The sequence below is a fragment of the Alosa alosa genome, chromosome 16 (genome assembly GCF_017589495.1).
Source record: "Alosa alosa isolate M-15738 ecotype Scorff River chromosome 16, AALO_Geno_1.1, whole genome shotgun sequence".
Classification (NCBI taxonomy): domain Eukaryota; kingdom Metazoa; phylum Chordata; class Actinopteri; order Clupeiformes; family Clupeidae; genus Alosa; species Alosa alosa.
Window position 1 is genome coordinate 32,760,068 of NC_063204.1, and position 23,180 is coordinate 32,783,247.

General features: G+C 41.6%; 1 protein-coding gene across 1 annotated transcript in view; it reads left to right on the top strand.

Moving 5' to 3' along the window:
• The window catches only part of si:dkey-12l12.1, a 70,345-nt gene that overhangs the window by 3,767 nt on the left and 43,398 nt on the right, over positions 1 to 23,180 (top strand). The window contains exons 2-3 of the mRNA XM_048266576.1: positions 7,712 to 7,789; positions 7,893 to 8,003. Coding sequence (XP_048122533.1) covers positions 7,712 to 7,789; positions 7,893 to 8,003 — 189 coding nt within the window. The remainder of the gene's footprint in view (positions 1 to 7,711; positions 7,790 to 7,892; positions 8,004 to 23,180) is intronic.

Consider the following 23,180-nt stretch of genomic DNA (forward strand, 5'->3'; position numbering starts at 1 on the left):
CCAGGCTGCCTTAGCAGCGTGAATCAAATCGTGCGCAAGGCAGCATGGGAACACCCAGGCTAGATCAGGATCCCTTCCATCGAGAAAATCCTCCTCAGCCTGTGAGCCCACAGAGACCTGGTTTTCAGCTTTGGACGACTCTTCCACATCAGACATTAAGATATAGGCCACTATTTTGCACCCTGGCGCAAGGCATAAAACTCGTTTTCCATCCGGCGCAAAGTTTATTTTCTTATTTTGCACGTCTATTTTTTAAACAATGCGCCCAGGGGTGTGGTAATTAACAACCTAGGGAGTGGCCTAGCGCATTGTCTAAAAATCGCTATTGTACACCACCTAAAACGCATTACGCCACTGACCAAGAGAAACCAGGTCAGAAGTCTATGGCGAGTTGTTTATATGTTATTTTAAGAGTGCATTGTCAACAGTCATGTTGGCGGGTGCACAATGCATCATATCATCCCTGAATGCGCACCAGCGCACGTCCATGCAAAACATTACAAATTGCACGATTACAACGGGAAACATAGTTAGAATAAAGATATTACGAAATACTGTACATCTCATGATGAGTAGTTATTCACCATCATTTGCAAAAGTGATTAGGGGAGAGGCGAGAGACACGTATGGAGCACAGCTGAAGACGCACTGTCACGAGATATAAGTAACTCCTCTGCAGGATAAACGTTGTTTTCAGGCCTGATAACGCTCCGGCGCCACGTCGGATTTCCGGCGTACCGACGTGTATGCAGGGGGAAAAATCAGGTTCGCGTTTGCATGTTCTCACGTGTAAATTTCTTTTGTGTTTCCCATACACTACGAATGTGTTTCCCACACTGGCAATGCAAAACGTAGCCAAAGTCATAGAGTGCAACTTTATTAAGCCAGGGGACACCAAACTAGTAAAGGTATAAGGATAAAGGTATAAAGAATAAATGGCATTGGTCTTGGATAGATAAGGTGGGTAGAGACGAAAAGCCCTTTGGAAGTTGGTGTCAAAAACTCCGGCAACCAGGAGCATGTTTCTGCACTATGTGCGCAAGGAAAATATTATATGGAACTAGAGGGTAAAAGTGCTGCCATGGCACGAGTTAGACCCTAGTTAGACCCTAGTCATCAAGCAGCTGTCCTAGCAATTAAACTCACCTCACGTACATTGGGTACCACTTGGAATTGTCCGGCTTCACGCGTGAAGCACTCGTCTTTTATTTAGATTTCCCCAGTGAAGCTGCAATGACCCAAACAACCATCAGGTGGCACTTGTGAGCAGGGTTAGGAACGTCAGCTGTTGCCGCTTTGAGTAGATCGGGCCCAGAAAATCAAGCCCGACCCTACACGAGCCCGTGCACGTTGTGCCCAACCCGACCCGGCCCGACACATTAACTGTAATTATGAGCCCGAGCCCGGTTAACCCATTTAAGCCCAAATTTTTCCCAGACATGCAAATATGCAAATCATGTGTTATTAGCAACCCTTTGAAGTAATCAATAATTATTATTTTTTTTAAATGTAGAAAAGTAGATGAAAAAGTGAGTTCGTATACTCAATTAAAGGTTGCTCAAATTGCTTTTTTGTTCAAATAAAGGTATTCTGACAGGACTTTTCAAACTGATATGAACACTGAGACCAATGGCAATAATAAATATGAAAAATATGTAAACATTGTTTATTTACCAGGAGCTTCGGCTCGTTAAAATAGAACCCTGAATGTGTATGTCTGTGCATGCGTGTGTGTCTGCATGTAGTTGTGAGAGTTAGTGTATGTGGTCTGTGCACACATTTAAAAGACACACATTTAAAAACCTTTTATTTGGGAGCTGTGAGGCCATCATCCTCTTCTCAAGGTGCAACCAGGAAGTAAACAGGTCATGTGACAATTTACTCAAAACATTTGACACTGCACACATTTCATTGAAACACTCTATTGTTTCAATATTTACTGAAAGAGTATTGGGATATTCCCCAGTTACAGTTTTAGAGGCTTATAAGTACATTTTTTTTTTTCGGTCACAATTGTGACCGATGGGGTGAAATGGGTTCCCAACATTTAATTAATACGTGGGCCATTATAACTGACGTTCTCAACTACAATTCCGAGTTGTAAGGTGCACCAGACCGAGTAACCAGGGGTGCAGGTGCGCTGGAAGATGTTTCATGCGAGGGGGGCTGAGGGCTGGGTTGGAAAATAAGTGATGTCATTATGTTGTGGCTGACGTTTTCAACATTGTAGGCCTACATTGTCGCCACCAACTGTCATTTAAAATGCATCGAAACAAAGCATGAAAAATTCATACTTTATTTAAGTAGCTTGAACACTCACTACATTAGGCATAAGAGTGTTAGCTAACACTGTCCATTGATGTTCACTTCATCAATCATCAATCACGTAAAATGAGAGGCAAAGTCACAAGTCAAACTCAACATCAACATGAACAAAGACAGGCTTAAGGTTAAAAAAAACACAGTGACCATTCATCATCTACGATAATAGCTTGACATAAGCTAACATGGTCAACAAGACAATGGGTTAACAATTAAAAACTTGTATTGACCGTTTATGCAGCATAGCTGAGACACCCAATCGTCAGCCTGGCGCACCTAAAATATTTCCCACCTAATATACTTTCACGCTTACTTATCATTATAACCTGCCAAACCAACCATAAGCTTACCCTAGCAAGCTGTGATACAATTGTTTCCATGTTTAAATCCAAAAACTTTAATAATAAGCTTTATTTGTATAGCACCTTTCATACACAGAATGCAGCTCAAAGTGCAACATTTGAAACATTTAACACAATAATACAGAAGAAAATAGTATCGTAAAACCACCAATTACCAACCCTTTTGTTCGAAAATTCTAAAACAACAATATGTTTTAATACTTCAAAATAACATTTGATAAATGAACCTTACATTTTTCAGTAACCATAGGTGTGTAGATTTGAACAAAATCTAGTTTGGTTCTTACCGGGGCTTTTACTGCCTGAAATATCAGATTTTGATTACTACGCTTGGAGTGCTGGGCTGGTGGGTACCTATTTCCAACCTTACTCACGGCCGAAAATTCTTGCCGCAAATCAAAATTCCACTGGAGCTCCAAGCGGATTTGTAAACACAGCCTTAGGGTACGTTCAGACTAAGCGTCGTCGGCTTCTTTTAAAACGTGACCGCAACCGTCTTTTTCTGCAGCTCAGAAGTTGAGAAATATTCAACTTCTAGCGGAAAAACGCCATACGTCATGCTGTCTTTTTTACAGCTGACTAATTACAAGCGGATTACCAAGACCTGTGGTTTCCCATGACAACAAGTAAAAAATGGAGAAGGTGACAGAACACCGGTCGAGACATGACTTCACAACTTTACCATAACATACCAAAAGCAATAGCCAACCCCAATTTTTTCTTCCGCGATATTTTGTATCCACACGTAACGTTAGTCGCTTTGTCTCGCAAAAAAACGCTTCCGGCTGCTTTTTGGAACAAGAACGCTGGCAGATATTTTTTCAAACTGAAAAAATGGTCTGCATAACTTCTTTTATCTGAAAAAGGCATTAAGTCTGAATGTACCCTTACAACACTGTTTACAGCTCTTCGATTCACGGTAATATGTAATTTTTGGTACATACTGTAGCTAATTTAGATACACTTATGGTGTGGGTGCTTGTGTTTCTTTAGGAATCCGTCGTCTTGGTTTGTATAGAAATGAATATTAAGTGACACATACACGTAAGAGGTCAGAAATACAGGACGGTTGGTAATAGGTGACGTTCCTATAATAATAATTATACATTTTGAGGCTAATGCAGCAAGTTGTTGCGGTAGTAAATAGGCTTTGCTAACAATCCTACAAACCACAAGCCCTTGTTGCGAACCCCCACAATATACCAACAATTTCCTGCAAGTTCAGTCATTCCTCTTTTTTATCAACATACCAAGCAATATCAGAAATATTTCAGAAATCAGTGGTGGGTAGTAACGTGTTACAAGTAACACAAATGAGAAAAAAGTACTTTCCACATTCCTTTTTTAAGGCTATAATTTTACTCTTACTCAAGTAAATATTTGAACTAGAATTCTACTCTTTACTCAATTACATTTCCCATTGGGCCTTCATTGACATAACTCAGGGGTCTCCAAAAACTGTGCCCCTGGGCACCATGTAGCCTGCGGGATGCCTTTACGGCGCCCGCAGCGCACTTTCTGAAAATAGCCAACAAGTCGCCTGCAGATCACGCTCTTAAACATCCTCCATTGTGGATTTTTTAAATAGATATTTAATTGTAGACCATACATCTGTAATATTAACTTGATATTGGCTATTAGCTTGCTCATCTGGTGTAGCCAATGCAAGCATATCTCTGCAAAAGTTCTGTGGCTATAAACTATATATAGAAGACTATAAAAGGTGTCTTCATAAGTTATAGTCTGGTGTTGATGATTGCTATTGAAATGTTACAACCGAATTGTCCACTGAAATCAGAACTTAAACAACCTCTGAATTATTAATGGTGGGCATGCTATTTGTAATTTACATTATTAATTTCATTAAAGATTGCTTTTTTCGTTTCTCCATGGAAACTTTGAATTGAACAAACTGAACAAAAACGTTTGCAGTGTTGCATATTGATATCGAAGTATTGAAGAATCAGATGAAAATACAGTTGCTTCATATATAAAGGCTCATAGGCCTACATAATATTGATAACTTAAATGTAAAAATCACATAGGTCTACTATTTAGGAGGATCACCCTCGCAAAAAAGGAGTGAGGGTCTGTTTGTTTCAAATGAGTAGCCCTATGATTTTGGATCCTTCAGGTAACCCTCATTCCCTAAAAGGTTGGAGACCCTGGTATAACTAGTAGAATGTATGTTTCAGGAAGGGTTGACAGAATGTAAATTGCTGAATAAATGCAGCAATTATTGTATGGGATTTTGTACATTGCTTAACCAAAATGTAATGATTGGTAGCTTGGCCCGCCAGCCTGGTTAGTGTTTCATATTGGTAGTTGTGTTCCTACAATGCTTTTGCCTTTTGTCATATCCACAGAGCTGAAGTTAAATTACATGTTTAGTGTAAATTTGTTTGATGGCCTATATTGTTATTGTCTCTCTTCTTTTCCTCTCCCCCTCTACCATTCTCCCTCTCTCTCTCTCTCTCTCTCTCTCCCTCTGTCAGCCTGGTTTGTTTTTCTTTGGCAGTTGTGTTTCAATTTGATTCCTTCAAATGCGCCACTGACTATCAATATACAGGTGTCATTCTGATTTGTTTAAAGGATGTTATGCCGAAAACACACCCGTGACTGATTAAGAAACATAAGAGCCGCCTTTTTGCACCAGGTGCCTGATGTTTGATAACAAAACCACCCCGAGTGTGGACTGGACAAACCCCTAAATGTATTTAAGCTATTCACCAGTGACCATGTGTTTTAGATCACCGAAATAGGGCCTGTTATATCTTTTTCACTGATCCAAGCACATCAATACAAAAATGAAAAGTAACTTGTAATTTGAGTAACTTAATAACAAAGTAATTTTTTGCTTTTATTTACTCGAGTAGGTTTGTCCAATTGGAATATTTACTTTTACTCAAGTAGATTTTGAAGGAAGTAATTGTAATTGTACTTGTACTTGAGTATAGATTTTCAGTACTCTACTCACCACTGTCAGAAATACAGCAGTCATGTCCTTAGTAATTGTTGTGATTATATGAATTTATATACAGATGTTTAAGGAACACAGCGACCAGAAAACTGGCAGCCTTAACCCAAGCATGCCATATGACAACAGTGGCAAGGAAAATCTCCCATATTCCTGGAAGAAACCTTGAGCAGAACCCGACTTAATAGGGGGAGCCCATCTGCTTCTGGCTGGCTGCAGCTCTAATAACAGCAGTCAAATGTAGAATAATCTGAAAAAGTAGTCTACAAGATAAGATGAGTTAACTAAAAGCTCTCATTATATAGGTATGTTTTCAGGTCTTTTAAAGATATCCACTGAGCTCGCCTGCTTGATGTACAGAGGCATGGTGTTCCATAGCTTTGGTGCATAATGGTTAAAAGCAGCTTCTCCACTTTGCTTGTGGAGCACTTTGGTTACAATTAAAAACATTGGAAGCTTTGTAAGTAATTAACATGACCTTAAAATCAATTCTATAGGAAACAGGGTGTCATGGTTTTGGGACTATTTGGCGGCCTCTGGTGGTCATTTGTTTTAACACATGCTTTGTTAGCCTTAATTCTATGTTATTCATTTCACCTGTGTCCTGTTATCTCTGTCATGTGACCTGACCATGTGGTATTTAAGCTCTGCTCCTGCCATGCCCTTTGCTTAGTCTTTGTTTGACATTGCTTTGTTACATTGCCTAGCCTTGCTATTGAACTCTGTTTGCGTCACTCTGGTACTTTTGGACTTTCGGACTTTCGAACTGTGTCTTGGATTATTCTCTTGGATTGCCCCTGTATGGAATACTGTTTGGACTAAATCTCCACTTTGTGGAAAAACTGAACTTTGTTAAAGTATCGTTGCAAAGTTGCCTCTGTTTGGATTTTTCTCTCCTTTGTTGGATTTTGTGATCTCCTGTGTGTTTTGGAATATAAGCTTCATGTTGGAATAAAGAAGAGTTATTGTCTACATAGTCTCTGCACTTGAGTCAACCCAACTGCTGATAGCTCATTAGGTAAAGAGTCAGTACTTGAATCCAGAGGCCCGGGTTCAATCCCCGAGCGTGACACAGGGAGCCTAAGGGAACCTGTCTAAGGTCCCCCGGCTTCCATGCTCGGGCCTCCAGCCTCGATGTTGGCTGGGTCGCAGGCACTCTTAGATGCCTGAGGCCCCTCGACACTTCTAGTGAGAAACCCTGACACAAATTGTGTAGTGTGGCGGTTGCCCATGAGTGCTGCAACAGAGCACCCGAATGTGGTCCAAACACAGCTGAGGGCTCTACCAGCACTCTTAAGTAAACACTCCCAGTCCACTCATTGGAGCTGAGAGAGCCAAAGATGGCATCTTGCAACCCAGGAAGATGCCAACGAACGGCCTGTTGTCTCTGTCTGCTCCTTCATAAGAGAAGAGAGGCACAATTAAGCTCACTGGCAGTATTACCTCCAGCGCCTTCTTGCATTAGAGTGGAGAGGTAATGGGCCTCTCTGGTGTGTGCAGGCATTATAAACATTTAATTTCCACTAGACTAGACTGGACTAGAATAATGCATGTTGATGGCCAAAATATAATACACACTCATCTTGGTCATCTTCTGGAAGCACAGGCATGCCACAACCCACACAAGAATGGATTCTTAGGCCTTCCATAGTAGGCAGAAACACTCCTACTTGTTTACAAAGAGCAGTTACGCACATTTTAAAATTAGCTTGTTTCTTTTATAGTTTGCTTTCTTTTATATAGGTGAAGCGGGGAGGGGGAGGGGAAAGTGCAACACACAACACAAGTGAAGCGGCTGACACAATTAGCACTGGCACAGACTTGTCACTGAGCAAGTTAACTGGCAACAGCGTCAATACACTACAGGAACATTGTACATCTACCAACACAATGGCTGGAAATGGACATTAATAATAATAATAATAATAATAATAATAATATACTTTGCTAAAAATATTTACAAAGGCAAAATGAAATATCATGAAAACACATCATGTTTTGAAAGAAAATGTGCTATGATTCTTATTCATATGCAATCCTTGTCTGTCAGACTCGGCTGAAAAGGGAAAGCAACCTAAGCCAAACTGGAGCTATTTCAGTGAAAGGCATCCCCAACATACTCATACAGGTAAGATGAACAATTAGTAAATATGCTACATGTAAAGAGAAGGCATCTATCTGTAAAGCTACAAAGTGAGTGATTGTGAAATATGCCATTTCTTTTCTTCAAGGGTGACAGATCAAGAAGACATCTGTCTAGTAACAAGAGAAAGCTGAAGCGCAAATCACGTGTTGGCTCCTACTCACTGCTTAGCAACAACAAGCCTGCCTCACCTTTGCAGGTAGGTTACCTAAAGCAAACAAAAAAACACCGATTTGTTTCAAATCAGATTTAATAGAGGGAGAGCAGCTTCCCTTCTGACGGCAAATTTGAGGAAAAGTTGGTAAACCATCCTTCTTACCTAATTTGAGGGTGCTGATTCTGAATATTTTGTTTACCAAGCTCAATTCTGAGTTCTAAGCCACATAATCAGCATTTTAACATAAAATAGCTTATTTGCTTATTTTCCCCTAAATTGGGTTGATTTCAAAAGTAATCACTAAAACCAAATAAAAGTGACAGACAGACAGTCTGTCTGTCTGAAGAAGGGTATTCAGCCCGAAACGTCACATGTGGTGATTCAAATCTTTTTTAAAAAGGAGTTCTCAGTGTGCGGACTAACGTCATTTTTTATAACATAGTGAGTCACTCATGTGGTGTTTAATGCATTTCATCACAATAACAAGTTGCACAGATAACCTTCAACTCAGAAAATATCCCACAGTACATATGAACTTAGATAGCGGGAATAAGCCTAATGCAGAACTGCATCTACCGTCAGAAACAACCGACAAGTAAAAAACATTTTACTTCTAGTAACACTGGATTTGGTATGTGTGCTTGCCTCCAGTAGAGCTTGATAATGAGCTCTTTTAATATGCCACTGAGCAGCATCACTTGTTGGTGGTAGAGCCTCCGATCCTCAACATCTAGAAAACAGAGTGGCTCAGAGTGTTGTCACAATACCAAAATTATGACTTTGATACAATACCTGCCATAAATATGTTGATACTCGATACTGAAACGATACCAAAATCCTAAAATATCTGGAAAAGAAAGGATGCAGGCCTCCTCCAAGTGTATTGAGTCATTTGTGTTGAATTTGGTACACTTTTGGTCAATTCTGGGTTTTAAACGTCTAAACTTCCTACATAATTATTATTTTTGTAGTCAGTAAAATAGCAGTTTGTGTGTGATTAAGTCCTTTATTGTTTGTTATAGCTCAATTATATTGTGTGGTGTTTTGGCAATAAATTACCTTTAAATAGCCAAAGTAGGCTAGATCAAGGTCAGTGTTCAAATTACTGCATGCAAATCACTTAATGCTATGCAGAAGAGCCTAATCTTTAGGCCATCTGATGTAGGCTACCCTAGGCCTTCCCGTGTTTATGGGATTTCTTTGACAGTTGCAAAGGGAAAAAAGTGAAGATAGTCTTCTTTGCCCCCAGTGTAATTTAATAAGTATGTTTCAACCACTCAGGTCATCATCAGATAGGCCTACACCATTTATCTGTTGCAATATCTATGTGCATTCCTGCATACTTCTTAACTGTGCTACAGTCAGATGGGTGTCCTAAAGACATAACTGGATCTTGAGCATCTATTACCAGTGTTATATGAGCAGATTTTGCAGTGATTACTACTGGACATTCCACATTGCTAGACAGCACTTGAGTGAGTATAGACTTATTTCCACTTCACAAATAACCATCGCTATCTGCAATAGCTACAGTACAGGGACATTAATCAGTTCATAGCTAAGGATTTGCCCTAGGTCCACTTACCTTTCAGCATCAACAGTAATGATGCACTGGAGAATGTTTCTTTTTGTTGCACTTTATGCTATGGATATGGATATAAAGGCTATCTCGTCTAAATTGTTTTGGTGTTTCCAGATAAAACAGCTATTCCCCAACAGATTAACATCCAGCTTGACTCAACTTCACTGACCCCAACTAGATCGGCATGTAACTTGGGCATTGTAATTGATGACCGACTTAACTTCTCTGAGCCTGTAGCTTCTATTGCAAAATCATGTCAGTTTATGCTTTACAACATTAGTAAGATTAGACCTTATCTGACACAAGATTCCACACAACTTCTTGTTTAAACCATAGTCATCTCCAAGCTGGACTATTGTAATTCACTATTAGTTGGTGTGATGGATGCAGCCGCATCCTCACACTCACGCTAGTAGCCTACCTGTCGGTAACCCCTCCCCGCTGCACTCACTCACGTTTCTTTTGTTTACACATAAGTTTGTACATTTATGCATTTATATTATTGCATTACGCATACATACACTACATACATCCTACATAACATCTTAACATCTACATCACAAAAACATCCGAACATGCCCACGTTAAAACAGTTAAAACCGACACATTTGATTTCGTTACACATTCAAACTTTATTAAAATTCTTAGCATTACATGGTCACTAAAATGAGTGCACGTATTTGGTTGATTATGTTCTGTTAAGTATTATTTACGTTATCACTTTCATTAAGTATCATTGTATTAATTTATGTTTGTTTGCTTTACCATGACCGCACCATTCCTGGACCGAGTCTGGTCAACCTTTTGCCTCTGCGTCCCATGCCGACTGCTTAATCCCTCACATATGGTGGCAGCAGTGGGATCTTGCCAGTAGGGGCGCAGTTGGGCATATTTTTTTTTTCCAACCACTTTCTCATTTTATTTTTTCGTGAGTGCCGTCATCCTCCATCATGTCAAGCCGAGGAGGCAGAGGGAGAGGAATGCAGCGCTCAATGATAACAGAGTGACTCGAACATCAAAGCAGTGCTGAGGAAGAAGAAAGTCCAGGGAATGGCACTGATGAACGGGGGGAGCCAACCTTGAGTGATCTTGCCAGTCTCTTGCGAAGCCATATCGCAACCCAGGATGCCCGGGAAGTCAGACACCTTCAAGAAATGGCTGAGCAGGACAGACAGTTTGATGCACTGAAGCAACAGTTCGGGCTGCTGCGTAAAAGTGTTGATGGGCGACAACAACCATCACAGCCACTAGGGGGAGCCCTAGGTGGACTGAGCCAACAGCGCGATGACTGTGAGTCTGAAGAAGAGGTGGAACTGCCCCGTCCTCTGCCACGAGGTCTCTGTACAGGTCGGCACCGGTTTTCTGAGCCTAGGCTGGAGAAGTTGTCTGAGTCAGATGATGTTGAACATTTTCTTATCACCTTTGAGCGGGTTGCTGGGGCTTGCCAGTGGCCTCGTGAGGACTGGACCCTGCACCTCGTACCATTACTGACCGGGAAGACCAGAGGAGCATACGTCCATATGGATGGTGATGAAGCCCTAGACTACAACCGAGTCAAGACTGCCATTCTGCAGAAATATGACATTAATCCAGAAACATATCGTCAAAGGTTCCATTCTCAAGAGGTCGGCCCTGAAGAGAGTCCGAAAGAGCTGTATGTCCGGTTAAAGGAACTCTACGTTAAGTGGGTTCAACCCAGAGGTAAATCTGCAGGAGCGGTTGGTGAAATTATCATTCTCGAACAATATCTGCGAATGTTATCTCCTGAGTTGCAGGTCTGGGTGCGTGAGCCCAGAGACGGCAGCTGGCGCAGCAGAGCTGGCAGATGTTTTCGAGGCAGCAAGGAAGAAGAACCAGCCCTGGGCGTATAACAACTGGAGGACCGCCAGAGAGCCGTGTAGACCTCCTCCCGTTCAACATCCCTCGCGGTACCCCCAGGGGCCGGGTAAGCCTCCCTTGAGGGAAACTTCTGCCTCCTCACCAAGACCCACCAGTCAGGTGCCTGTGTGTTTCCATTGTGGGCAAGAAGGCCATACAAAGCCAATGTGTCCCAAGAGGGCAACATGTGTTGTGTTTCAAAACCTATAATAAAAGCGGAACAGAAAGTTAAGCCTAGTCCGAAAACCATCAATGTGCAGGTGAATGGCATGCAGTTTCAGGCACTTATTGACTCTGGAAGTGATCAAACACTGGTGCATCAGCGGTGTGTCCCGTGATGTGGTCCAAGGTGCCTACCCCATCCCTATTCGGTGTGTCCATGGCGATGAGAAGCTGTTGTCTACTGCTGATGTCTGTTTGAAGGTACAGGGACAGATGTATCTTCTGACGGTAGGTGTTGCTGACAACCTCCCCTTTTCTGTGGTGTTGGGCCGAGATCTGCCAGTCCTCCCTGATCTGTTGCAGCAGAAGCAGACTTGCAGTGTGGTGGTGACCAGGTCTCAGGCAAAGTGTGGCGAAGAGTCAACATTGTTGGTGAGTGCCTTACCTTTCTATGATGCAGACTTGGAAGATGTACCCGCGCAGACAGAAGAGGCAAGACAAGTTCCATTACACCTTAAGTCGCATGTCTCCTGAATCTCTTTCTCAGCCACCTCTAGGGTTTAAGCTGCCTCTGAATCTCGCTGAAATGCAGCAAGCTGATCCGAGTCTGGCGGGCCATCTCCTGAAGGCCAAGGAGCAGGAGGGAACATCTAGGCCTGACCAACGTACTGGGGAGAGATATTTTCTGCAAGCAGGTGTGCTCTACCGCTAGTGTGGGCCATCTGTGCAGTTGGTTGTCCCTCAGGGTGCCCGAGAGACTGTCCTCACCCTGGGTCATTCCATACCCTGGGCTGGGCATCTTGGGAAGCACAAGACTGCAGAACGCATTAAGCGTCATTTCTTTTGGCCAGGGATAGGGGGCGATGTTGCAGTTTTGCAGAAGTTGCCCTCAGTGCCAACGTGCTCCATTGAAGGGTCCACCAAGAGCCCCTCTTCAGCCTCTGCCGGTCGTCAGTGTCCCTTTTCAGTGGCTGGGGATGGACGTCGTGGGACCTGTGGAGAAAAGTAGAGCTTGTTATCGGTTTATGCTTGTCATTACGGACTACGCAACAAAGTATCTGGAGGTGTTCCCTCTGAAGTCTGTGAAGGCAAGGTATGTGGCCTCTTGTCTGGTCCAATTGTTCTCCAGGGTGGGTTTTCCAAGTGAGATCCTCACCGATCAAGGTACCAACTTCATGTCCACCCTGTTGAAGCAAGTTTACCATCTGCTGGGCATCAAGAGTCTTCGCACAACCCCGTATCATCCACAGACTGATGGGCTAACCGAAAGATTCAACCAAACTCTCAAAAAGATACTCAGAAAGTTTGTCAATGAGACTGGGTCTGATTGGGACCTATGGTTGCCATATCTGCTCTTTGCTTATCGGGAGGTGCCTCAATCATCCACTGGCTTTTCTCCTTTTGAGTTGTTATATGGCAGGGAGGTGAGGGGGCCTCTGACCCTGCTTAAGGAGCTTTGGAAGAGAAGTCGGGAAGATGAGGTGCCTGTTGATGTTGTTTCCTATGTCCTACATATGAGAGAGAGACTGGAAAAGATGAGCACCCTGGCCCAGACTCACCTGAATTAAGCACAACGGCAGCAAAAGACGTGGTATGATCGATCGGCTCGCCAGCGGAGTTTCGTCCCGGGGCAGAAGGTCTTGATGTTACTGCCTAGCCAGGAAAGCAAGTTACTGGTGAAGTGGCAGGGGTCCTTTGAGGTGGTAAAGAAGCTTGGGCCCACCACCTATGAGATCGCAACTCCAGGGCAAGGCCGGTCGACCAAGGTGTTGCATGTGAATCTCCTTAAAGAGTGGGTCTCCAGACCTGAAGGAAGGGAAGTGCTGCTGATCAAACGAATTAGGAAGAAGGAAGAAGAGGAAATGGATGACCAGTACTTACCTGTGTCTGCTCCTGTGGCCTTAGATCTGGGGCATCTTTCTGAGGAACAGCAGTCCCAGGTGAGAGACTTGTGCACCCCTCTACTCTTCTCTGACAGTCCGGGTAGAACCATCCTTGTTGAACATGACATTGTTGAATTGAATTGAAGTCTGATGCAGTTGTAAGACGCATAAGTTACAGGACCCCAAAGCGACTCCTTGGGGCCCTCAAGAAGGAAGTGGACAACATGCTGTCGGCCGGGATCATCGAGCGTTCCCAGAGTGAATGGTGCCACCCTGTGGTATTAGTTCCAAAGAAGGATGGTAGTGTGAGATTTTGCATTGATTTCTGCTACTTGAATTTGGTGTCTAAGTTTGATTCATATCCAACCCCTAGGATCAACGATCTTATAGAACGTCTAGGTATTTAACAACTATTGATCTCTGTAAGGGATATTGGCAAATACCACTCACCCAGAAGTCCTGTGAGCTGACTGCTTTTAGAACACCTTGGGGTCTCTTCCACTTTACTGTCCTCCCTTTGGGCTTCATGGGGCCCCAGCCTCATTTCAAAGAATGATGGATGAAGTACTGTATGGGTTGTCTAACTTCTCTTCTGCCTATTTAGATGATATAGTCATCTATAGCGCCACCTTGAGGGAGCATCGGGAACATCTGAAAGAAGTCCTGGGTCGTCTTCAAGCTGCAGATCTCACCATCAATGCCTCGAAGTGCGTCTTTGCTCAGGCTGAGACTGAGTATCTGGGGTTCACCATTGGCAACGGTACAGTTAAGCCACAGCTTCAGAAGATACAAGCCATTGAAAACTGTCCTTTACCCCAGAGTAGGAAGCAGCTGAGGTCCTTCATCGGCATGGCTGGGTTCTATCAGAGGTTTATACCTCACTTCTCTGCAAGGGCCGCTCCTCTCACAGACCGGGTTGGTGCAAGGTGTCCCAATCGAGTCCAATGGTCGGAGGAGGCCATAACAGCTTTTAATGACATCCGCCAGGCCCTGAGTAAGAGCTCAGTTCTGCGCAGTCCTGACTTTGAACAGACTTTTGTCTTGCAGACTGATGCATCTGAGAGGGGTCTGGGAGCTGCTCTCCTGCAGGGGCCACCAGAGGACCGACATCCTGTAGCCTACATCAGCCGCAAGTTGGTGCCGCGGGAGGTCCGGTACTCGACTGTGGAGAAGGAGGCATTGGCGATAAAGTGGGCCCTGGATTCCTTCAAGTATTATCTCCTTGGGAGACAATTCATCTTGGAGACTGACCATCGAGCATTCCAGTGGTTGATGCGAATGAAGGACACCAATGGGCGGATCACCAGATGGTATCTTGCACTGCAGCCCTACTGCTTCACTGTTGTCCACATTCCGGGGAAGACCAACGTCACAGCTGTCCCGCTCCTGTAGCGAGGTTTCCGAAGGGGGGGAGTATGTGATGGACGCAGCCGCATCCTCACACTCACACTAGTAGCCTACCTGTCGGTAACCCCTCCTCGTTGCACTCACTCACGTTTCTTTTGTTTCCACATAAGTTTGTACATTTATGCATTTATATTATTGCATTACGCATACATACACTACATACATCCTACATAACATCTCAACATCTACATCACAAAAACATCCGAACATGCCCACGTTAAAACAGTTAAAACCGACACATTTGATTTCGTTACACATTCAAACTTTATTAAAATTCTTAGCATTACATGGTCACTAAAATGAGTGCACACATTTGGTTGATTATGTTCTGTTAAGTATTATTTACATTATCACTTTCATTAAGTATCATTATATTAATTTATGTTTGTTTGCTTTACCATGACCGCACCATTCCTGGACCGAGTATGGCCAACTTGCCGGGTGTGTCGCGATGTTGTCTCCGGGTGGAACATTGGGTTGTCAAGACGGAGCCAAACGTTCCGCTGTCTTAAGAGCGCTCCAGCCAAGTCCACCTTCTAGTCTAGTCATGGGGAAGTTTAGTTTGGATTTGGGATTTTCTGTCTCTTGTTTTGTATTACATAATTTTGTATTTCTTTATTTATTTCATTTAATATAGTTTATTTAATCACATAGAATTATTTGGGTTTCTTTGAGATGGTTTTATTATTTTACAGTCTTAATTGATTTAGCCATTTCCCCTTTGTGTTAATTATGGTTTTGGTCACTAGTATTTAAGTTTGCCCTTTGTCACAGTGTGAGAGACAGTGGTTAGGGTATCTTGTGCTTTGTTTGCTTAAGTTTAGTTCTGTTTAAGTTCCCTAATTTTGAGAAATAAATTCTCTTTTTGGTCAACCTTTTGCCTCCCCGACGCGCAGCGGAGGGGTCTTGTTCCGCCCTGAAGGGACTTATTTTCACAGTAATGACCGGCGTTCTATACATTATCCCGCTTATTATACGGCTACTTGCCAAAACGAAATAATAAACTCCCCACGATATGACTTTAGCCTACATAACCTAGCCTATTTGTTACCGTTCATCGTGGCATTTGCTGAGAAACAAATAGTTCGCAACAACAGACGCTGCTGAACTTGAATCAAACATTCTTTAGAACACAGCTGATCAACCGTCTGCTTTCACGTTTGAATGAAGTTCCAGTCCTTGCGTAGTGATATGAAAGACATTAATCAGAAGCACAAAACCCGTTGCCATTGACAGCGGTGATTAAATGCTTTGCCGGTGATTTATGTAGATTTAACATAGGCCCGAACGTTGGGAAGGCCCATTCATGTGAATGGAACTTTCTGCAGCACTCTGAAGAGCCGTGTAATAATTCTGAATAATGGGACACCTATGACGTAGATCAGGTTCTTAATGGTGGAGGAGTTCTTTGCCTCTGCCTCGTTTATTAATTCCGTATAACGGGACAGCAAGGCAGCCGTTGTCACTTACTATGACATGACATATTCGGATGGCATAAAAATGTCTAGCCTATTGATAGGCCTATATATATTTTACTCTATACTCTTTGCTAATGTCACATTGGAGTATCCAATCTGACCTTTTTAATACTCATAAACTTTATACATTTAGGCTTTTTCTGTAGTGAAGACATTGGTTGTTTATCCAAGGCCATTTATTTTCAAACAACAACAAAAATGTTTTAGGCTACTAAACAGCCTACTGTACAATAGCTAAATAGAACATAGAGCTAGCTAGCTTGCAATTTACAACCTTAGTTCTAGTTTACATGATAGACACATTAATTAGGCCTAAGTTAACGTCTAAGATCAACAATTATAAGGTACACAGCACAATATTTACCTCCTGGTTACATTATTAACCAGTTACCATTATTTTATTTCAAATACATGTTCCTGTTCCAGAACATAAAAAAAGTTCTGATTTGGTTTTTGTTTTCTTTCCATGAATCGGCTCAAAACCTTGGTAACAATGCCTGCAAACATCAAAAATTGTCGTCAGAAGAATGTACATTTATTTACAGCAAAAGTAGGTCTACATACATTGTTACCTGACTGCTGATGTGATAGATAGATAGATAGATAGATAGATAGATTATTGATCCCCAAGGGGAAATTCAAGGTCTCAGTAGCATACAGACATCACACACAACATTCACTAACAGCAGAAAAAAGTAATTAAAAGTATATAATACAAAAAACACAACTAAGCAATAAGGACAGTAGAAGATAAAGAAATCTTTGTATTAAAATTCAAATTATACTAAATAACACTAAATCTAAATCAAGTCTAAAAAACAAATAATTTTGCAAAGTTTAGGTGAAGTGGGAAGTAATGTAAGAAATCCCTAATCAATGTGATTGGCAGAGGTGTAAAAGTCAGGCTTCAGAAAGTAAGTCCTACCATGTATTGGTTCTATGTACATTTAACACAGGTGATTTGACTAATTAGCTCATCTCCTGGCTGAGGAGTTTTGCCAGAATAAGTTGGTTTAATGAATGGTAGGAGCAAATATGTGGCAGGACTTTTACTTTCTGAAGCCGGACTTTTACACTTCTGGTGATTGGTTAGGCTGGACCAATGATTTCAAAGTTAACGCTATGTCTGCTCACAAATGCTTTTAAACTTTGGAATAGGCCACATTACCTCTACTGGGCTTATACCAACCCAAATAAAGTTTTACCCATTATCATTCACCATTGTTAAGCTATGTTACATCAATAGCAGGCATCTACATGAACTGATTCTGCTGTAGTTATGGTTATGGTTATGGTTATGGATTTGGCAGACGCCTTTGTCCAAAGAGACACATATACAAAACAACATAATATTTAAAATTGAACAGGGAACAGATTAGAGTGTTGGTCAAATATAATAAGGAGAATAGTAATAATAAACAACAATATCAATTCAATCAATAGCCTAATAAAAATAATAAAAATAAAAATGGGGGGAAAGGCAATAATAAAACAATAATGTCCATTTAATCAATAATATAAAAACAATGACATGGTAAGACTACATTAAGGAGAATATCAATAATAAACAATAATGTCAAATTAATTAACATCCTAATGAAAATAAAACAATATTATACAAACCATAACACATAAGCGCTTAAACAACTAAGCACATGTTGAATAGGAATGTCTTTAGACCCCTCTTAAACGACCCAAAACTACCACAGGAACGGAGAGCACTGGGCAACTCATTCCACCAATATGGAACCACTGAGGAATAGAGTCTTGAATTAGACCTAGTTTTTATGACTGGTCGACATAATAGACGCTCATCAGAAGACCGCAGTGGGCCGTTGGGGATGTAAGGCTTGATTATTGAATTAAAATTACTAGGAGCAGATCCAGTCAGTCATCAGGTGGGAAAGACAGGAAAATGTTGAGTGTCGTCTGCATAACAGTGATAGTCAAATCCTTGGGAGCGAATGGTCTCATCTAAGGAAGTGGTGTAAATAGAGAAAAGCAAGGGTCCTAATACTGATCCCTGAGGCACACCTGTGGTGAGGTCATGAGACTTAGATACCTGTCCCTGCCAAGACACATTGAAAGAACGCCCTTTAAGGTAAGATTCAAACCAGTCAAGAGCTTTTCCAGAAATTCCCAGTTCAGATAGTATAGAAAGGAGAATGTCATGGTTAACAGTATCAAAGGCTGCAGATAAATCTAGTGGAATTAATACTGATGACTGAGCAGAAGACTTAGCTACTTTTAATGCTTCAGTCACAGACAGAAGAGCAGTTTCAGTAGAATGACCACTCTTGAAACCAGACTGCATAGGGTCTAGTAGATTATTCTGATGAAGAAAGTCACAAACTTGCTTGAAGACCACTTTCTCCAAAACCTTTAACAAGAAAGGAAGAAGGGAGACAGGTCTGTAGTTGTTCACCTCAGTTGGATTAAGTGTACTTTTATTTAGCAGAGGTGTAACCCTAGCCTGTTTAAAAGAATAAGGAACTATTCCAGAACTGAGTGAAGCATTAAATACATGTGTGACTGCTGGTAGAACAGCGGGTGAGATAGACTGTAGAAGAGTGGACGGGACAGGATCCAATGGGCATGTTGTTAGACGACTTTGCTTAAGCAATTGAGAGACTGCTTCCTCATCAAGAGGAGAGAAAGAGTCCAATGATGCTGTCATACTAACACAAGGCAAAGCCCTCCTTATAGGTGCATCAAACTGAGCACTTATTTCAGCGACTTTTTCAGTGAAAAAATGTTGCAAAGTCATCTGCTGACAGTGAAGTAGTTGATGGTGGTGGTGGAGGATTGAGAAGAGATTTGAAAGTAGAAAAAAGTTTTCTACTGTCAGTGGCGCTCTCAATCTTGCTTTGATAGAATGCCTTTTATGCAAATGTACTGTAACAGTGGATGAAAAGGATGACAGCAAAGACTAGTAGTTACTAAGATCATTTCCATCTGTGGATTTACACCATTTCCTCTCAGCAGCTCTAAGTTCCTTTTGTACTGAGAATATACTGTTCGTCAGCCATGGATGACGAGGTTTAGAACGAGTAGGTCTTGAGGAAAGAGGACATGCTGCAAGTTATTGTATTAAGCAGATGTTTTGGCTAAACTTTTGACTATTAGGATACTTTAATATGGAAATTTAAACAGAACAGGCAATGACATTCTTTATTATTCCTTCATAACATATTGCATTTTATCACTGGCAATCGGAGGCTCTCTGGTGGAGAATCCTCCATCGCTGTGTCATCGTATCCTATTCCCTGGCTTTCGACCATGCTGCCCATTGACATAATGAAACATGGAATCAGTTCCGGAGTGGGGCGTGGCCAGTAACAGAAACAGCCTATTCTGAAAGGGACTGAAACTGGCGAGAATGGTACTGGTGATAATGTGTTATCTGAGAGGATTAAAAAAAATTTAAATAGGAAAATTACCGGAAATCTTATTCACTTTTAAGCGTGATGCTAGCGGGCGAGATGCTAATGGTCTAATCCGATTAAATGATCTATGCTAGGCTGGAGCTAAAATTGGTATCGCCAGATTCAGAGAATGGCTGGATTAACTCGAGGGGAGGTGGAAAATGAGCGTATTTCCCCAAATGGTGGCGTATCCCTTTAAACGGTTCGGGCTGAATTAGACGCAGAAAAACAGGTTGGAGGAATAATAGAAATGCAATTCCAAGGAATGACCAGTGCATGAAAACGCAAAAAATGGTATGTAAAATATTAGAGTTAAAACAGATAATGGAAAGACATTATGGACATGGTTGCTAGATTGTTGCTAAGGTAATTGAGATGGTTGCTAGGGTGTTGCTAGGGTAGATATGGTGGTTGTTATGTGAAATACAGAGGTTGCTATGCTGGTTACTAGGATAATCACGATAGTTGCTATGGTGATCGCTAGGTTGACATTATGGTTGTGGTTGCTAGGTTGTAGCTAGGGTCAATTAGATGGTTGTTAAGTTGTTCCTAGGGTAGATATGGATGGTTGCTAGGTTGTTACTAGGGTAATTGAGATGGTTACTAGGTTGTTGCTAGAGAAGACATGGTGGTTACTATACTAAATAAAGGAATTGCTATGATTGTTGCTAGGGTAATCATATTGGTTGCTATGGTCATTGCTAGTTTGACATTATGGTGGTGGTTGCTAGGTTGTTGCTAGGGTCATTGAGATGGTTGTTTGGTTGCTGCTAGGGTAGATATGGTGGTTGCTATAAGCAGTAACTATGCTAGTTGCTAGGGTATTCATGTTGGTTGCTAGGTTGACATTATGGTGGTGGTTGCTAGGTTGATGATAGGGTAATTGAGATGGTTGCTAAGTTGTTGCTAGGGTAGATATGGTGGTTGATATGCTGAATAAAGTGGTTGCTATGCTGGTTGCTAGGGTAATCATGTTGGTTGCACTGGCGGTTGCTAGGTTGACATTATGGTTATGGTTGCTAGGCTGTTGCTAGGGTAATTGTTTTGGTTTCTATGGAGGTTGCTAGGTATTGAAGTGGACAGTTTAATGGATGGATGGATGAATGGTTTAAAGTAGATGGATGGAGAGAAATTTGGAAATTTGGAGAAATTTGGAAAGTGCCTTGTATCCTTGTTGAATGGAGAGATACACAGGGAGAAATGGGGCCTAGTTGAGCAGATGGCAGTTGATACAGGATCAAATCAGTTTCATTGGCTCTTTATTGGAGCCTAGTTGAGCAGCTGTAAGCATACTCTGTAGGCTATGTTGACAACACAAACATTATACCTCAACTTCTGTAGTGTGTTTTATCAAGACTTTGGTCGTATGGGGTCCGTTTCCAAACAGCATAGTCACTAACTATGATAGCAGCCTACTGTGATAGTGTTTACTTACAGTAGGCTACATAAGAATAAACAGCTACCCGATAAAAGTGTAGCCTATTTTGGCGGAAATAATGAAAATGATACATAGGGTAGTTAGTTGGTAGTATAGCTACTGACACTTTAACCCTTAGAACCCGATTGACGCAAAGTGCGTCAAAAAACACACCCTTTCTTCTCTGTTACATTGCTCAGTGACTGTTCATCGCAGCGAGATGAAACCTTTATTGCATGACAGAGAAGAAGTGGGGCTTTCCAAAGAGACTACGCACTTGTCTGTACGATCAAGTATGAAAATTAAAAAAAAATATGAAATTAAATCAAATTGCATCATATTTACAGTCTATACTTCTCTGGGTTCACCTGCGCACCCATTACTCTCGTTTGAATTACTCGCGAACCCGTGATCGCATAGATATGGCAAGCATATCGATCCTTCTGGCTTATAAAAACAGACGAAGTGACTGCAAAATATTAACGTCATGTACACAAACCAACGCTGCACACCCATTACTCTCGTTTGAATTACTCGCGGACCCGTGATCGGATAGATATGCCACATATGCCAGATGAAAGAGGAGACACAGAGCATTTGATACAAAGTACATCCTTCTGGGTTATAAAACAGTCGAAGTGACAGCAAAATAATAACTTCATATAGCTGGACTTACCCCAAGTTTTTGTCTGTTTTTTTGTGGCAAAGCATGTTTATAATCCAACGCTATCGTGTGTTTCTCTATGGCAAAGCATGTTCATAATCCGGTTTTGAGATCCTAGCAAATTCCTGCATTGCATCCCAATTTGTTCAACAAAGAAACACCTTTTTTGTTTTTACTTTGCAGTGCAGTAAAAAGTTGAGTATCATTATGAGTGCACACCACACATGCTAACACGCAAACTTGGGTCAAGTCAGGTCAGATCAGTTCGTGTCACAGATATGGAGCGCAGAAAGGTCATTTTTCATCACTAAATAAAAAAATGGCATTTATTTCCGTAAATCACACACCACGTATGTCTGTAAATTGCTCAGCCCCAGAGTATCACAGCAACATGGCAATTACATTGCCCGATTCAGGACAGTCTGCCCTACACACACATGAAATGCGTGTGAGATACACATCCAATATAAGAATTTTTATAATACACTTTTTACATTTTAATTGTTTAAAAATCTAAATAAAATCAATGCTAGTACTAATACATGACATGATCTGGATAGATCTGGCAGATCTAAATAGCCTAGTCTCTGCTGAAAAAAACAATATATAGTATGTGTGTGTGGCACTTACAATGACCAGAATAAATCCTTATGAATAAAGGTAGTGAAAATGCCCTAAAAACAGCTTAGGGTTCTAAGGGTTAACTAGCTAGTTTGCATTTCATACATAACATAATGTTTGACACCATAAATGACTCAAACCCTAAACCGGAACACAACTTAGCTTACTTAGCAGAATCACGTAACAATGCACCATTGCCGCCATACTGGTCTCAATGTTATCTCTCTGAGAGTCTGTTCGCTCTTTTATTATGACCGCCGCCCATATAGGTTTTTTTTTTTCTTTTCTTTTCTTTTTCGCATGTCCAAATTTCCGTCAAGGATTCCCGGGACACTGTAAGACCGGGGTACACAAAACTTGGTGGGCATGTAACCCCACATGGATAGCATGGAACCTCCTTTTTTCGTTTTGATCTGTAGCCCCCCCTGCTGGACTGGACCCCCCCGAAAGGAGGGACACAGTTTTCTGTGAATATCTCGAGAACCGTAGGGTTTAGGAAGACCATTTTTTTTGTATGTTGATCTCAAAGGGCCATGTCAACCCATTCCATAACCACTCATTTCATGTATAGCGCCACCTAGTTAAACACAAAAAGTAAAAATGAGGTGTTGTAATCGTGAGGTATCTGTGACCTAACATAGTCAAAACTGCACGAAATTGGAAGTGTAGGATCATTATGACACCCTCTGAATGCACGCCAAG